The following is a 16,189-nucleotide window of genomic DNA, read 5'->3' on the forward strand; positions in this document are numbered from 1 at the left end:
TTAAAATATATGTTTCTCTTTTTTTTTTTTTATCCTTTTATATTAATAAAAATTTAGTATCTTTATATACATTAATATAATTGTATATATATATATATATTTATATATATAATACACAATACTTTTAATAAGTAGTTAACTATTTTCTTATTTTATTAATTTTTTTATTTTTTTATACAAAATGTCAAAAGAAACATTTGCATTCAATGCCGATATAAGGCAATTAATGAGTTTAATCATTAATACTTTTTATAGCAATAAAGAAATTTTTCTAAGAGAACTTATTAGCAATGCTAGTGATGCTCTTGATAAAATCAGATATGAAGCTATAACTGATCCTCAAAAACTATCAGCAGAACCCGAATTTTTTATTCGAATTATTCCAGATAAAACAAATAATACTTTAACTATTGAAGATTCAGGTATCGGTATGACTAAGAATGATTTAATTAATAATTTAGGTACAATCGCTAGATCAGGAACTAAAGCCTTCATGGAGGCCATTCAAGCTAGTGGAGATATTTCTATGATTGGTCAATTTGGTGTTGGTTTTTACTCAGCTTATTTAGTTGCTGATCATGTTGTAGTTATTTCAAAAAATAACGACGATGAACAGTATGTTTGGGAATCAGCAGCAGGTGGATCTTTTACTGTTACGAAAGATGAAACTAATGAAAAGATCGGAAGAGGAACAAAAATAATATTACATTTAAAAGAGGATCAATTAGAATATTTAGAAGAAAAAAGAATTAAAGATTTAGTTAAAAAGCATTCTGAATTCATTTCTTTTCCAATTAAATTGTACTGTGAAAGACAAAACGAAAAAGAAATAACTGCATCTGAAGATGAAGAAGATGTAGAAAAGAAAAAAGATGAAAATGAAGAAGATAAAGAAAAAAAAGAAGAAACAGAAGAAGACAAAGAGAAAAAAGAAGATAATGAAGAAGATAAAACTGATCACCCAAAAGTAGAAGATGTTACTGAAGAATTGGAAAAAGCAGAAAAAAAAAAAAAAGAAAAAAAAAAAAAAAAAGTACATACAGTTGAACATGAATGGGAAGAATTAAACAAACAGAAACCATTATGGATGAGAAAACCTGAAGAAGTTACTAATGAAGAATATGCAAGTTTCTATAAATCATTAACAAACGATTGGGAAGATCACTTAGCTGTCAAACATTTTTCTGTAGAAGGTCAATTGGAATTTAAAGCATTGTTATTTATTCCAAAAAGAGCACCTTTTGATATGTTTGAAAATAGAAAAAAAAGAAATAACATTAAATTATATGTTAGAAGAGTTTTCATTATGGATGACTGTGAAGAAATTATTCCAGAATGGCTCAACTTTGTTAAAGGTGTTGTCGACTCTGAAGATTTACCACTTAATATTTCAAGAGAATCATTACAACAAAATAAAATTTTAAAAGTTATTAAAAAAAATCTTATTAAGAAATGTTTAGATATGTTCTCTGAATTAGCAGAAAACAAAGAAAATTATAAAAAGTTTTATGAACAATTCAGCAAAAATCTTAAATTAGGAATTCATGAAGATAATGCTAACAGAGCAAAGGTAATAAAAGCATACAATTAATTTATTAAAATTGTGTACACTAATATATATATATATAGAGAGAGAGAGTCAAGAAAAAAAAAAAATATATATATATATTATATATTATCTAAAATCGTATACAAATATAATATTTATATAAAAAGAAGTATATTTATATTCCAAATTTTAATTACATGTATGCAATTTAAGCATAAATGTTCAGACGATTTGGGAAAATAATATTAAAATAATTAATTTATAATTATTTGAAATGTTATATTTTAAATAATTAAAAAAAAATAAGTTAGTTGTTTTAGTCGCTTATCACCTTAGCATGCATTTATTGTTTATTTATTTATAAATATAATAAATGTTTATATTATTTTACATTTAATATATATTTATTATTATTTATAAATGAATAAATAAGACGGCAATATTTATTACCATGATAATTAAATGCATTGAGTCATAAAAGCGAAACAAATATATACATATTCATCCATATTAAAAGAAAGAAGAAATCATTTTATTATATAAAGTATTACATATATTGCAAAATATATAAAAAAAAAATGAATTTTATTTTTTTTTTTATTTTTAGATAACTGAATTACTCAGATTCCAAACATCAAAATCAGGTGATGAAATGATTGGATTAAAAGAATATGTAGATAGAATGAAAGAAAATCAAAAAGATATCTACTACATAACAGGAGAATCTATTACTGCAGTAGCCAATTCTCCATTTTTAGAGGCTTTAACTAAAAAAGGTTATGAAGTTATTTATATGGTTGATCCAATTGATGAATATGCTGTACAACAATTAAAAGACTTCGATGGTAAAAAATTGAAATGTTGTACTAAAGAAGGTTTAGATTTTGATGATTCAGATGAAGCAAAGAAAGATTTTGAAACATTGAAAGCAGAATATGAAGGATTATGTAAAGTTATAAAAGACGTATTACATGAGAAAGTAGAAAAAGTTGTTGTTGGTCAAAGAATAACAGATTCTCCATGTGTTTTAGTCACATCTGAATTTGGATGGTCAGCAAATATGGAAAGAATTATGAAAGCACAAGCATTAAGAGATAATTCTATGACTAGTTACATGTTATCAAAAAAAATAATGGAAATTAACGCTCGTCACCCAATTATTTCTGCATTAAAACAAAAAGCTGATGCAGATAAATCAGACAAAACTGTAAAAGACTTAATATGGTTATTGTTTGATACTTCATTATTAACATCTGGTTTTGCTCTCGAAGAACCAACAATCTTCTCTAAAAGAATACATAGAATGATTAAATTAGGACTATCAATTGATGAGGAAGAAAATAATGATATTGAATTACCACCACTTGAAGAAAATGTTGAAGGAACTGATTCAAAAATGGAAGAAGTTGACTAAATCTTTTAATATATATAATATTCTTGCAAAAAAAAAAAAAAAAAAAATTAAAAAAATATATATTAAAATAAAAAGAAGCAAAACAAGAATATGATTTTTCGTACTTTTATATATATATATATTATACATTATGTATTAATTAAAAACTAAAAAAAAAAGAAAAAAAAAAAGAGAATAGAAAATATATATATATAAATAAGAAATTCAATTTTATTTAAAAATTTATTATTTTTCTTTTTTTTTTATGAATTATATAAAATAACTTTTATTTTTTCAATATTTTATTTGAATATCTTTTTTTTATCACATTTATTTAAAATTAAAAGATATTAGAAATATTTCATAAAGCATACATTAAATTAAAACAGAATTTAAAAACAAATGAATTTTTAAAAAATTAAAATTCTACACCAAAAGTGGAATTGTTCTTAACTATAAAAAATTGTGATATTCTATAATTTATATAATTATGAAAAAAATATAAGATACATTATATATTTATAGAAATACCTTTTACTTTGTTATAATTTGCGTATCCATATATGAATTATTCCTTTATTTCAATATTTTGAAGATATGTAATTATTGAAAAGTTTTACAAATCAATAACTTTACTATAATTTTTCCTTTTAACGAATGTTTGTAAATTCTACTAGTCTGCATGTTTTTTTTTTCATTTTTTATAAAAAGTATTATTTTAATTTTTCTATTTTTCCTTAATTAAAATTATTCTCAAGTTTAATATTTACAAAGAAATCAAAAGAAAATTTAAAACTCTTTTCTTTTTTTTTTTTGTTAACAATATAAAAGTTTTAATTTGTATTTTCTTGCTTTTAATGAACTTTTTAAAGAAATTTTTCTAACTTAAATTAATATTATTTTTTTTCAGACGAAAAATTTTGTTGAAAATAAAATCATTTAAAATTAAAATTAGCAAATAAATTCTTTTTTTAATATTTTTTCTATAATGAATTTTATATTATATAAAAACAAAAAAAAAATATATATATATATATATATATATGCACTAAAGTAAAAAGGTATATATATAAAATAATTTCCTAAATTTTAAAAAAATTAGTTATCATTTTTATTTTTATTTAATGTCTCATTTAATATAGTTTCATTTTGTTTTCTTAATATTTCTTTCAAATCATTAATTAAAGCATTTTCTCTATTGGTTCTTTCTTCATAATTAAACATAGCTAATGCCCTTTGTTCTTCTGCACTATAAACTTGATTTTCTTTTCTCATACGAATAGCATTCATTCTCTTGTGTCTTGATCCACTCATAACATAACCAATACTTTCAAATTTTTCAATAGCTTCAGCAGATAATCCAACTTCTCCTCTCCTTGGAATCCTTTTTCCTTTCTGAACAAATTGAGCTATTGCTTGACCCTCTCCAGGCATCATGGCCATTCCATAATCAATTTGTTTATTCGCTAATTTAACATTTATATCTAATGGTTTTGGCCCTATACTTTCGTTATCTGATGATTTATCATGATAAGAATATGCTTCTTCTTCAACTTTATCTTTTTTATTAGAAATATCTCCTTCATCAATTTTTAAACTATTGTTTTTATGAAAAATATTTTCTTCACAATCTTTTGTTTTTTCTTTAGGTAGATTTTCTTTTTCATCTTCTCTCTTCTCTTCCTCTTTATTTATTTTATTATCTTTGATTAAATCACAACTGTCTTCATTAATGCATTCTTTATTATTTTTATTATTGCTATTCAAGTTCTTATCTAAAAAATCATATTCTTCATTAAGAAACGATAATGAAGTCATTGATGTGGATATTTGCTCTGATGTATCAGATGTATTTCCTTCATCTCTATCAATACTTTTAGAATGTTTTCTATTTTTTTTATATTTCGATTTATTCTTTCTATTATATTTCTTGCTATCTTTTGATTTTTTTTTTTTATGTGATTTGTTATTCCTTTTATCTTTCTTTTTAACTAAAGCATCATCTTTTTTATGATGCTTCTTTTTCTTTTTTTCTTTCTTTTTTTTTTCTTTTTTTTTTTCTTTCTTTTTTTTCTCTTTACGTAATTTGTACTCTCTATTGTTTTTTTTATCTATATGATGTTTTTTAATTTTTTCCTTTTTTTTTTTTTTTTCATTTTTCCTTTCTCTTTTTGATTTATTATCATGTTTTTTCGTGTTCTTTTTTTTTTCATTTACACTTTCTGTTTCAAGACAAGATAATGACGACATAGTTGAAAAATCTAAAGAAAATTCCTTAGTATTGTTTCCATGTTCCTTTAATTTTTTGTTCGTATCTTCATTATTCAGTTTATTTTTTTCATTTTCTTGAATGTTTTCTTTTTTTTCAATTTTTTCATCCACTTCTTCAGTTTTTTCTTTTTTCTTTTCTTCATCATCTGAAATGTTCACATACTTTTCCCAAGTAGTTGGTGACAAGGAACTTGATCTTCTAAAAATTTTATGTTGATCAAAATTCAAACTAAATCTGTAACTATTTTTTTTTTGTAACCATTTAGTGTAATTTTTCCAACTTTCCTTAGTTGTATGATATCCTAAAGGAATTCTAGGATATTTTACTTCTATTTTTTCTCCTGTAATATTATTATATAGATATTTAAAATTCTTTCCTTTATTATAAATCATATTATTATCATGCATAAAAAATTTTTTATGTAAATTATTGTTATTCTTTTCAATGAAATTATATTTTGTTTTTCTATTTTTATCATCTAAATTATTATTATCTTTACCATAAAAATTCTTTTTTTTTCTCTTTAATTTTTTATATGAATTATCTGTATCATCATTTGAAATGCTTTTTTTGTAGGATTCTGTTTCACTGTTTCGTGATGAACTTGATGAACTACTTACGCTTTTACTACTTACATTTGTATTTCTTTTTTTAGTTCTAATATTTCTATCATCTCTAGAATCTTCTTTGCTGCTACTTGAAAAACTTTTCCTATAACTTTTGTATTTTCTTTTTTTATAGATACTCCTATCACTATTACTTCTTTCACTTTTTCTTAATGTGCTATTATTACTGTGACTAGTATTTGTACTTCTATTTTGGCTAATACTTTTACTAATACTTTCTCTTCTACTGCTCCTACTACTAGCTTCCTTATCACTAAAGCTATTTTGATCATTACTACTACTTTTATATATATTGTCACATATTTTATTTTCTCTTTTATACTTTTCTAATTTTTTTCTCAGATCCTCTCTAATTTTTTGCTTATCTTTTCTATTTACTAATAAGTCACTTGTATTGTGACTACTACCTTTTTTTATTTCAAACTTTTCAGGAATTTTTTTTTTATCTCTTATATTATCTTCACGTAAAATTTCTTTTTCTTTTAAAGAATAATTTTTATATTTCATTGAATTACCATTTTCTCTTTTATTATTATGTTTCAATTCTTTTAATTTGTCCTTAATTTCTATATAGTTTTTTTCATAATTTTTTTTACTTACATCAATACTATTCATGTTATGATTAATATTTTTCATTCTATGTTTTTTCTTCCTTAAATATTCAGACTCACTTGAAGAACTTGGTAATTTTTTTTTATCCAATTCATTATTTTTCATTACGTATTATTATTTATTCATTAATTTTTTTTTCTTATGAATATAAATACATAAAAAAATTACAATTGTTTTATAGTGTAACTTACTATTTTTACCATTTTTTTTTTTTTTTGTTTAATTAAAATTTTTATTATATAAACATAATTTAATTATATAATTTTATAGAACATAGTTATATATTTATAATCTTTAAGTATTTAAAATATTCGAAATAGCTAAAAAAATAATTTAATTTACTACATAAAAATTTTATAAAGGTAATTTTTACGTTTGTTAATTTGTTTCACTTCATTTTAAATTTTATAATTTTTCTTTTTATTAATACATATTATGCTTTATTTTTTTTTTCAATTTGTTCGTGTTATTTTCATTTTATACAATGTATATGATACTATTCTTTTATTTTCTCTATTCATTTAAATTTCAACTCATTTTAAATAAATTTTTTTTTTAGATATTCATTTATGAGAATTAAACATTTTTAAAAAAATGAAAGATATTTTGAAATGAAAAAAATAATATAATATAATATAATATAATATTAGCTCTTTTATTTATATATATTTTATGAAATGCTATATTATTATGTTTTGCATGAAAATTTACAGAAAGCTGATAAAATTTTTTATTTAAAAAAACATTTAGTTTAATAGTGAAGTTGTATTCTTAAAAAAAAACAAATAAAATAAAATAAAAAAAAAAAATTACAAAAAAAAAAAAAAAATTATAAAGTTATATAATTATTAAAAATTATTACATCATTTTATGATTTCTATGTAATTCTAATAAAGAAAAATAAATATTGATAATTGTTATAAAAATATAATAAAACAAAAGAAAAGAATGCCAATAAAGTATTAGCCAAAGGTATTTTATATATATACACTGTAATGTTATCTATTATTTAAAAATTAAACTAATTAAACAACAATTTTGGATTATGCAGAAGAACAATTAGTAGATACATTAAAAGTAAAATAATGAGAAATAACAATTTTATTTAATTATAAGTATTTCAAAATTAAAAAAAAATAAAATAATTCTTTTTTTTCTTTTTTTTTTTTTACCTTAAAGTTTTTCTTTAAATTTTAATTGAATGATCATTATCTAATACAGGAGGAGCTTTGTGGATATACTTATTCTCTTCTATGGGAATATTAAAAGGAACAGGTATGATAACATTTTCTAAAACTATGTATGGTTTCTCAATACAACAATCAACATATATAATATCATCACTATATTTTATGACTGGTATTATTTTCTTCCTTATGGGGACTATTTTAAAATGATCTCTAAATTTTAAAATAGGAACTTCAACAGGAATAACTATAGGTTTTGGGACTAAATAAGTATAATCAACATTAATATTTTCTTTTAAGTTACTAACCACTTCAATATTTTTTTCTAATTTTGGTACAAATACTGTTTCTATTTTAGGTATTATACTTTCATCTTCTTTAAATAGTTTAAATATATTTTTTTTGGGGGGACTCTTTTTATTAGAATTTTTACTGTTAAATATATTCCTTAAATTTAATTTTTTCAGATTTGTAATTTTATTTTTTAATTCCGTTTCCTTTTTTTTTTCTAACTTTTTTAGATCTTTATATAAATTCACAAGATATTCATCTCCTTTTTTAACATAGGAATTCACTTCTTCAACTAATTCAACTGGTTTATAAAAGGCATTTATTTTTGTATCGGTGCAATGAATAATTTTTTTCGTCAATGGTTTTATAACACTAACATGTAAATCATTTTCTTGTTTAATAAAATTATCACTTCCATTTATTTCAACATTCATCATGTTCTAATATAAAGAGAAAAAAGAAAGAAAAAAATTTAATAAAATTATTAATATAACTATTTGCTAACATATTTATTTATTTCATCTTTTTTTACTACTATTTTTTTTTATTCTTTTATTTATTTTATTTTTTAATATTTACATTTATTATTTCATTAGTATCTTGTAGTAGCTCCATTAATAATGATTAAAAAATACTATTTTTCTTTTAAAATGAAAAAGACATGTATATAATTAAATGAATCTTTATTTATTTAGAAAAATGTAAATAATTTAAATATATATATATATATATATAAATTGTGTCTATTATTTAAATAAAAGTAGCATTTGAAATAAATTTTTTATATATTAAAACACATATGCGGGTGTTAGCATAATATTATATATTTACACATTTTTCTATAAATTATAAAGTGTAATTTTAAAACAAATATTTTTTTTTAAATTACAATATGGGAATTTATATATACAAAAAAAAAAAAAAAAAGAGTATATATATTTATTTTATTTTTTTAAAAACTACGTATTTATTTTGTAAAGATTACTAATATAATTAAAATTTTTAATATTTTAAATATTAAACTTCACATATTTATATTTATGTATACAGTTAAATCACCGAAAAAGATAATTTGTGATATAATCTTTTTTTTTTTTTTTATGTACAATTCAGAAAAAATATATTGATGCATTTTTTTTTTTTTTTTTAGCTATGTTAACATTAGAATTATCTTAATATTATGAATATTTATTTAAATAAAAAAAGTTAAAAACATGGAACATATATATTTATTCACTTATATAAAAAAAAAAAATTTGAATAAAAATGTAGATCAATTCAGATATGGGAAATAAATTCAACAAATGCATAATAAATTTATCTTAAAAAAATATACAAAAAAAAAATAGTAAATGAAAAAAAAATTTAAATACTTTTATATGTTACACATGTACATAGTTCTACTATTTCTAATATTTTACTTAATAATAGTCAATAAAAATATTAAAGTATTTTCAATTAAAGTAATATATATATTAATTTATTACTATTCGTTGTTTCCTAATAAAATACATATAACAACGTATTACTCCTAACTTATTCATCATTCCTATTAATATTTTTATTTTTACGTTTATTCTTCGTCATCTTCTTCTTCATTTGCACTACTTTGTTCAGCAGCTTCTTCTTCTCTTTTTCGAAGAAGTTCAGTATCATGATGATATTTACTCATATGCAAATAGCAAGGATGACTAGGCAAAAAGTCTTCGAGAATCCAATGCGGTCCTCTTTCCTTTCTTCTTCTATCTAAGTATCTTGTAATAGGATTTGTATTTTCAGCTCTTTCTCTTTCTTTATTAGCTTCTACCCATTCTACCGTAAATCTCTTAGGTTTTATACCAATATAGGAAACGTGATGAAATGTAAAAGATAATCCAAAGGCAAGTAAAAAATAAGGAATAAAAGCTAATGGCAAAGGATATTGCAATAACCATGCTAATAAAGGTTTATGATCTTTTGCAAACTCTCCATATAAATAAGTATGAAAAACTCCAGCTGGTCTTAATGTCCATCTTTCCCATTCATATTTATGGTTATAATATCTTTGATTTAATCTATATTTTTTTGGTTCTCCATTAGGCAAAAATTCTCTTGGTGGAGGTTCAGGGATATTGATACCTAAAGGTTGCGAAGCAACATATCTTTTAAGTATACTATTAATATTTATTTTCAGAGAAATCTTCAAATAATCTTTGCAATTAAACTTTTTTAATGAATTATTGTATAAAGGCATTTTTCTTAATTTATATCTCTAAAACTACCTTTTTATCAAAATTTTCAAAAATTATTGTATGTTTAAAGTATGTATATTTAAAAGTAACATTGAAGGTTTATAATACTTAAAAATAATTATAAAAATGAAATTAAAAGTTTTGTTATGTTAAAAGAGCTTCAATTATCTTTCATATTTAAAAAAAAAAATTAAAAATTAACAGTTTACATAATTTTATAAAAATTTATTTGTTAATTATTTTTATTGTATTTCATATAATGCAAAAAAATAATTTAATTATAAAAAATATATAATAATTAAATATACTTTTACGTGAAAATTACTCTTTATAAAAAATATTCATAAACATATATATATATATATTTACGTAATTTTTTTTTTTTTTTCTTGGTTTTAAGAACTAAAAATAAAAATATTATACTCTTTACACAATTTTTTTTTTTTTTATTATTTTTTTAATATTAAATTCTATTTTTTTTTTTTTTTTTGCACTTGTAAAAAATAGAAAATTATGCATTTTATTTGTTAAAGGAGCCTATAAAAATATCTATTTTTTTTTTAATAAATTTTTTTTTATAATTATGCAAAAATATTAATCATAGCAAAGGCATTTGCTATATAGAAATTTTATTTGTAAAAAAGTATTACTGAATTTGTTAGTTTTTTTTGTAAAAAAAAATAGTACTTTTTTATTTTATAAATTTCAATAGATTTTTAATATTAATATATGTATTAAAACAAAAACTATATGGTAATATAAATATGCAAATATATATTTTAAAATATAAAATATTTAGAAAAAAAGAAAATAATTCCCGATTTTTAGTTAACAGTGAAATATTGCTTTACTCAGCTAAAATAAAAAAATAAAACATGCAATATTATTAAAATATATGGAAAAATTTTAAATAATAATTTATAAAAAATAAATGTATATTCTACTATATGTAGAAATTCATGTTTTTAAAATTAACATAATTTTATTTATCTTAGACAAAAATAACTTTGCATTTTGACTGGTAAAAATATTCGAGAGTGATATATTGTGTATAATTTTATGATATTGAAATAAGAACATAAAACAAAGAACATAAACTTATTTCTAAGACTCTCACAAAACAATTTTTTCTTTATTAGAATTTCTAAAAACAAAAAAAAAATATAACACATCTATATATGTGTAATTTTTATAAATAATAAAAGTATAATCTTCATTTTCTCTTTTTAAAAATAAAGTAAAAGAAAGTTAATAGTATAACAGAATTACATATTTAAGTCTAATCGAAAATAATTAAACAAAAATAGAAGTAAAAAATAAACTGTGTTTTATATACATTACATAAAATATAGAATATCCATAATTGAGGTTATAAAATACAAAAAATTACAAATAAATAAATATATATATATATATATATATATATATATATATATATATATATATATATATATATATATATATATATATATTTTTTTTAATGTAAAAAACTCTTTCTTACAATTAAAAATTTAATTAATACTGATTTTTTTTTTTTTTTTTTTTTTTGAAATATCATAATTATTTAATCTTATAATTTTGAAAAAATTTTCATTTTTGTATTTATTATATAATTCCTTTTTGTTCTTTATGTTATGTATGTGCATTTTTTTCACTTGTCGATTTGATAAGTATAATATTATAAAAATTAGTTACCTTTTTTTATTTTGCTAATACACATATATATATCATATGAATTTTTTCATTTTTTTTTTTTTTTTTTGTTGTATGTTTATTATATTAAATAATAAATTAACTTTTTTTTTAAAAGATGTCAATATAAAATCCTTGTGCATGAGAACAAAAAAAGGTGCACAATAGTACGGTGTAAAATTTTTTATTCACTGAATTTTTTCTTTTTTTCAAGGAAAAAAATGTTTTTATATGTCGAATAAGTAGTTAAATTTGTAATTTTTATGTGTATTTCTTTATAAGAAAAATTTGGAAATTCTAAAGAAAAAAAATATATATATTTTTATATATATACTGTTTCTTTATCCCACATCTTTCTCTCTTTTATAATGTTTTAAGACAATAATTATGCATTAATCATTTATAAAATAACTTCACTTTTTTTTATTTTATAAATCACATATATAAGTGAAAGCTATAAAGGGAAAACAATATATATAACACAATAAAAATATATCTAGTAAAAAAAAAAAATTATTAGAAATAAATTTAAGCTTGAAAAAAAATTTCTGTTAGGAAAAAAATATTTTCTTGAAAGAAACCTAAATTATTAAAGATATGCTACAATGATTTTTTTATTATTATTTAAAAAAAAATTTTTTTTATGTATTGTTCTAATATGCTACTTAAAAAAAAAAAACCGAAAGTATTTTCTAAATGCATAATTAAGGCTCTTAAAATTAAATACTTTAGTGCATAATTTGAAATATTTTTTAAATTAATAAAATATTAATGCATAATAAATATGAACTAAAAATAAAACATTTAGCATGCTTAATAAAAATAACTCATTTTAAAAATCTCCAAGCAATATATAATTTTTTTTTTTTTTCTTTTATGTAATTAAAAATTAAATAAAAATATTGAATAAACTTTAATATCAATAAAAGTATTCATTTAATGCTCAGGAATAAACTTGAAAAAGTATTTACATTATAAATATAAAATTGTAAAAGTAAAAAAAATAATAAAATTACAATTTAAAAATAAAAAAAAATAAAATAAATACATTTTAATTGGTCATAAATTTAAAGTTTAAAATTAAAGATTAAAAATAATATAAAGATATTTTAAATAATTACTAAAAGCTGGCTAAAATAAAAATCACTGAGTATTTTTATTGATAAAATAAAAAAAGAAGAATTAAAAAAACATATAAAAAAAAAGAAAATTTTAATAAAAGGAAATTTTAAATAATATAAGTAAAATTTATAAAAGAAAAAAAGTTTTTTAAATTCTATACAGCATTAAATAAAGAAAAACATCTCATAAAAAATTAAGTAGATTTAAAAAAAAAAAAAAAAAGTAAACGAAAACATGTCAGTACTAGGAATAGATATAGGAAATGAGAATTCAGTTGTTGCAACAATAAATAAGGGTGCAATTAATATAGTGAGAAATGATTTATCAGAAAGATTAACCCCAACATTAGTTGGATTTACAGAAAAAGAGAGATTGATTGGAGATAGTGCATTGTCCAAATTAAAATCTAATTATAATAACACATGCAGAAATATAAAAAATTTAATTGGTAAAATAGGAAAAAATATTGAAGAAGATGTAGAAATGCACGAAGCTTATGGTAATTTAGTTCCTTGTGAATATAATTATTTAGGTTATGAAGTAGAATATAAGAATGAGAAAGTAGTTTTTAGTGCTGTTAGAGTATTATCTGCATTATTATCTCATTTGATAAAAATGGCAGAAAAATATATGGGAAAAGAATGTAAAGAAATTGTTTTGTCATATCCTCCCACTTTTACTAATTGCCAAAAAGAATGCTTAGTAGCAGCTACGAAAATTATTAATGTAAATGCATTGCGAATTATTAGTGATAATACTGCAGTTGCATTAGATTATGGAATGTATAGAATGAAAGAATTTAAAGAAGATACAGGATCTTTATTAGCTTTTGTAAATATTGGTTATGCAAATACATGTGTATGCATTGCTCGTTTCTTTTCCAATAAATGTGAAATTTTATGTGATATTGCTGATGCAAACTTAGGAGGAAGAAATTTAGATAATGAATTAATTAAATACATAACAAATTTATTCGTAAACACTTATAAAATGAATCCACTTTATAAAAATAAAACATCAGAATTGTGTGAAATGGGTACAGGAAGATTAGATAAATATATTATTTCAAATAATGAAAGAAACGAAATTAATAATAAAGCTCGTATAAAGTTACAAGAAGCAGCAATAAAGACAAAAAAGGTTTTATCAGCAAATAATGAATCCTCTATACACGTAGAATGCTTATATGAAGATCTCGATTGCCAAGGATCTATTAATAGGGAAACTTTTGAACAATTATGTTACAATTTTTTCTTATCCAAATTACAAACTTTATTAGATAAGGCAATAGCCATTAGTAAAGTGAATATACAAGATATTCAATCAATTGAAATATTAGGTGGATCTACAAGAATTCCATTTATTCAGAATTATTTACAGCAATATTTTCATAAACCATTATCAAAAACTTTGATAGCCGATGAATCCATTGCAAGAGGATGTGTTTTATCGGCAGCAATGATAAGTAAGCATTATAAAGTAAAAGAATATGAAGTCATAGAAAGAATCACTCACCCAATTAATGTAGAATGGCATAACATAAATGATGCTTCTAAATCAAAAGTAGAAAAATTATATACAAGAGATTCTTTAAAAAAAAAAGTAAAAAAAATTGTTATTCCAGAAAAAGGGCAAATAAAATTAACAGCTTATTACGAAAATACTCCTGATTTACCATCTAATTGTATTAAAGAATTAGGTTCATGTATTGTAAAAATTAATGAAAAAAATGATAAAATATGTGAATCTCATGTAATGACAACCTTTTCTAACTATGACACTTTTACCTTTTTGGGAGCTCAAACAGTTAGCAAAACTGTTGTAAAAGCAAAAGAAGAAAAGAAAAAAACAGAAGAAAAAGCAGAAGAAAGTCAAAAAAATGAAAATGAAAATAAGAATGAAGAAGAAAACGAAAAAAATATTGAAACAAATAAAGAAAAGGAAAAGGATACTAATAAAACAGAATTAAAAAAAGGAGAAGAAGGAAAAATACAAACTTGCTATACCACTATACCTATTGAAACATTACTAGCTCAAGGATCATATAGTTCACAAGATATTTTTAATTTTAGTGAAGCTGAAATAAGTATGCAACATAGTGATATTCTAGAAGGAGAAAGATTAAAACATAGAAATGAATTAGAAACTATTATCTATGAAACAAGAAATCGTATTAATGGTATGTATAAAGATTTTGTTACTGAAGAAGAAAGAAATTCTATTTTATTAGCTATAGATGATTTTGAAAATTGGCTTTATGACAACATTGAGGAAAATAAAAATATGTTTATTAAAAAAAAAGAGGAAATTAGGGATATTATCAAAGATACAGTGTATAGATATGATGTATACACATCAAAACAACAAAATTTAGGAAATATAATTAATCATTTAAAAAATATTATTTCTCAATGTGGAGCAAGGCCATCTGAAGAAAGTCAAAATATTATAACAAAAACTACAAAATTTTTAGGTACTATTAATTCTCTTCAAGAACAGGAAAAAAATAAAAAATTATATGAACCTCCTGTTTATACTTTAAATGATATTGAAGGAGAATTTAATGAAGTAACTCAATTAGCCCAAAAATATTTTTCAAAAATAGAAGCAGAAGAATTAGCCAAACAAAAAGAAAAAGAAAAGAAGGAGAAAGAAAGAGAAAAGGAAAGAGAAAAGGAAAAAAATATGGCAAAAGAACAAGAAAAACAAAAAAATGAAGAAAATAACGTTAATGAAAATCAAGAACAAAACAATAAAGATATGAAAAATAATGATGAAATGGATAGTTCAACTAAAAATGACAATCCATGTAGCACTGAAGAAACGGATATTTAAATTTATACTTTTTATGATATTAATTAATTTTAGATATATATTTTTATTCTTGCATTTGCTTATGCAAAAAAAATATATATATTTTTATATAAATTGATTGTGTCTGTCAGATTATTCTCAGTAATATATATATATATATATATATATATATTAATAAGAATTAAATTATTATAAGAATAATTATATATATTATTTTTTAATAGTAAAATGAATCTTTGTTTAAATTAATCTCCAAAGTTATAACATACTTTATCATAATTTATGTTATTTCATTCCTTTTTTTTTTTTTTTTTTTCCTTCTTTACAATAAAAAGTTTATAAGATTATACATATTTTATAATTTAAAATACAATATTTCTAAGAGTTATATATATATATA

The 16,189-nt window shown here is 20.3% G+C and overlaps 5 protein-coding genes and 1 non-coding gene across 6 annotated transcripts; 3 read left to right on the forward strand and 3 right to left on the reverse strand.

Moving 5' to 3' along the window:
• Nucleotides 1–181: 181 nt before the first annotated feature.
• HSP90 (heat shock protein 90, putative) lies at nucleotides 182–2,963 on the forward strand (the record flags this gene model as incomplete). The annotated part of the gene is made up of 2 exons (XM_028678590.1): nucleotides 182–1,570; nucleotides 2,157–2,963. The coding sequence occupies 2 exons, from the start codon at nucleotides 182–184 to the stop codon at nucleotides 2,961–2,963; spliced, it is 2,196 nt and encodes a 731-aa protein (XP_028531425.1).
• PRELSG_0106500 lies at nucleotides 1,750–2,034 on the forward strand. Its single transcript, XR_003699253.1, has one exon. It is a non-coding gene; the product is annotated as a nucleolar RNA snoR36 (small nucleolar RNA).
• Nucleotides 2,964–4,040: 1,077 nt separating the features above from the next.
• On the reverse strand, nucleotides 4,041–6,557 carry PRELSG_0106600 (heat shock protein 86 family protein, putative; the record flags this gene model as incomplete). The annotated part of the gene is made up of 1 exon (XM_028678601.1): nucleotides 4,041–6,557. The coding sequence occupies one exon, from the start codon at nucleotides 6,555–6,557 to the stop codon at nucleotides 4,041–4,043; it is 2,517 nt and encodes an 838-aa protein (XP_028531426.1).
• A 1,081-nt stretch (nucleotides 6,558–7,638) lies between these two features.
• Nucleotides 7,639–8,545, reverse strand: IMC1d (inner membrane complex protein 1d, putative; the record flags this gene model as incomplete). The annotated part of the gene is made up of 2 exons (XM_028678612.1): nucleotides 7,639–8,370; nucleotides 8,510–8,545. The coding sequence occupies 2 exons, from the start codon at nucleotides 8,543–8,545 to the stop codon at nucleotides 7,639–7,641; spliced, it is 768 nt and encodes a 255-aa protein (XP_028531427.1).
• A 958-nt stretch (nucleotides 8,546–9,503) lies between these two features.
• PRELSG_0106800 (RNA helicase, putative) lies at nucleotides 9,504–10,163 on the reverse strand (the record flags this gene model as incomplete). The annotated part of the gene is made up of 1 exon (XM_028678623.1): nucleotides 9,504–10,163. The coding sequence occupies one exon, from the start codon at nucleotides 10,161–10,163 to the stop codon at nucleotides 9,504–9,506; it is 660 nt and encodes a 219-aa protein (XP_028531428.1).
• Nucleotides 10,164–13,209: 3,046 nt separating this feature from the next.
• On the forward strand, nucleotides 13,210–15,810 carry HSP110c (heat shock protein 110, putative; the record flags this gene model as incomplete). The annotated part of the gene is made up of 1 exon (XM_028678634.1): nucleotides 13,210–15,810. One exon carries the CDS (start codon nucleotides 13,210–13,212, stop codon nucleotides 15,808–15,810), a length of 2,601 nt encoding a protein of 866 aa, XP_028531429.1.
• Between the last annotated feature and the right edge of the window lie 379 nt (nucleotides 15,811–16,189).

The sequence above is a fragment of the Plasmodium relictum genome (genome assembly GCF_900005765.1).
Source record: "Plasmodium relictum strain SGS1 genome assembly, chromosome: 1".
NCBI lineage: Eukaryota > Apicomplexa > Aconoidasida > Haemosporida > Plasmodiidae > Plasmodium > Plasmodium relictum.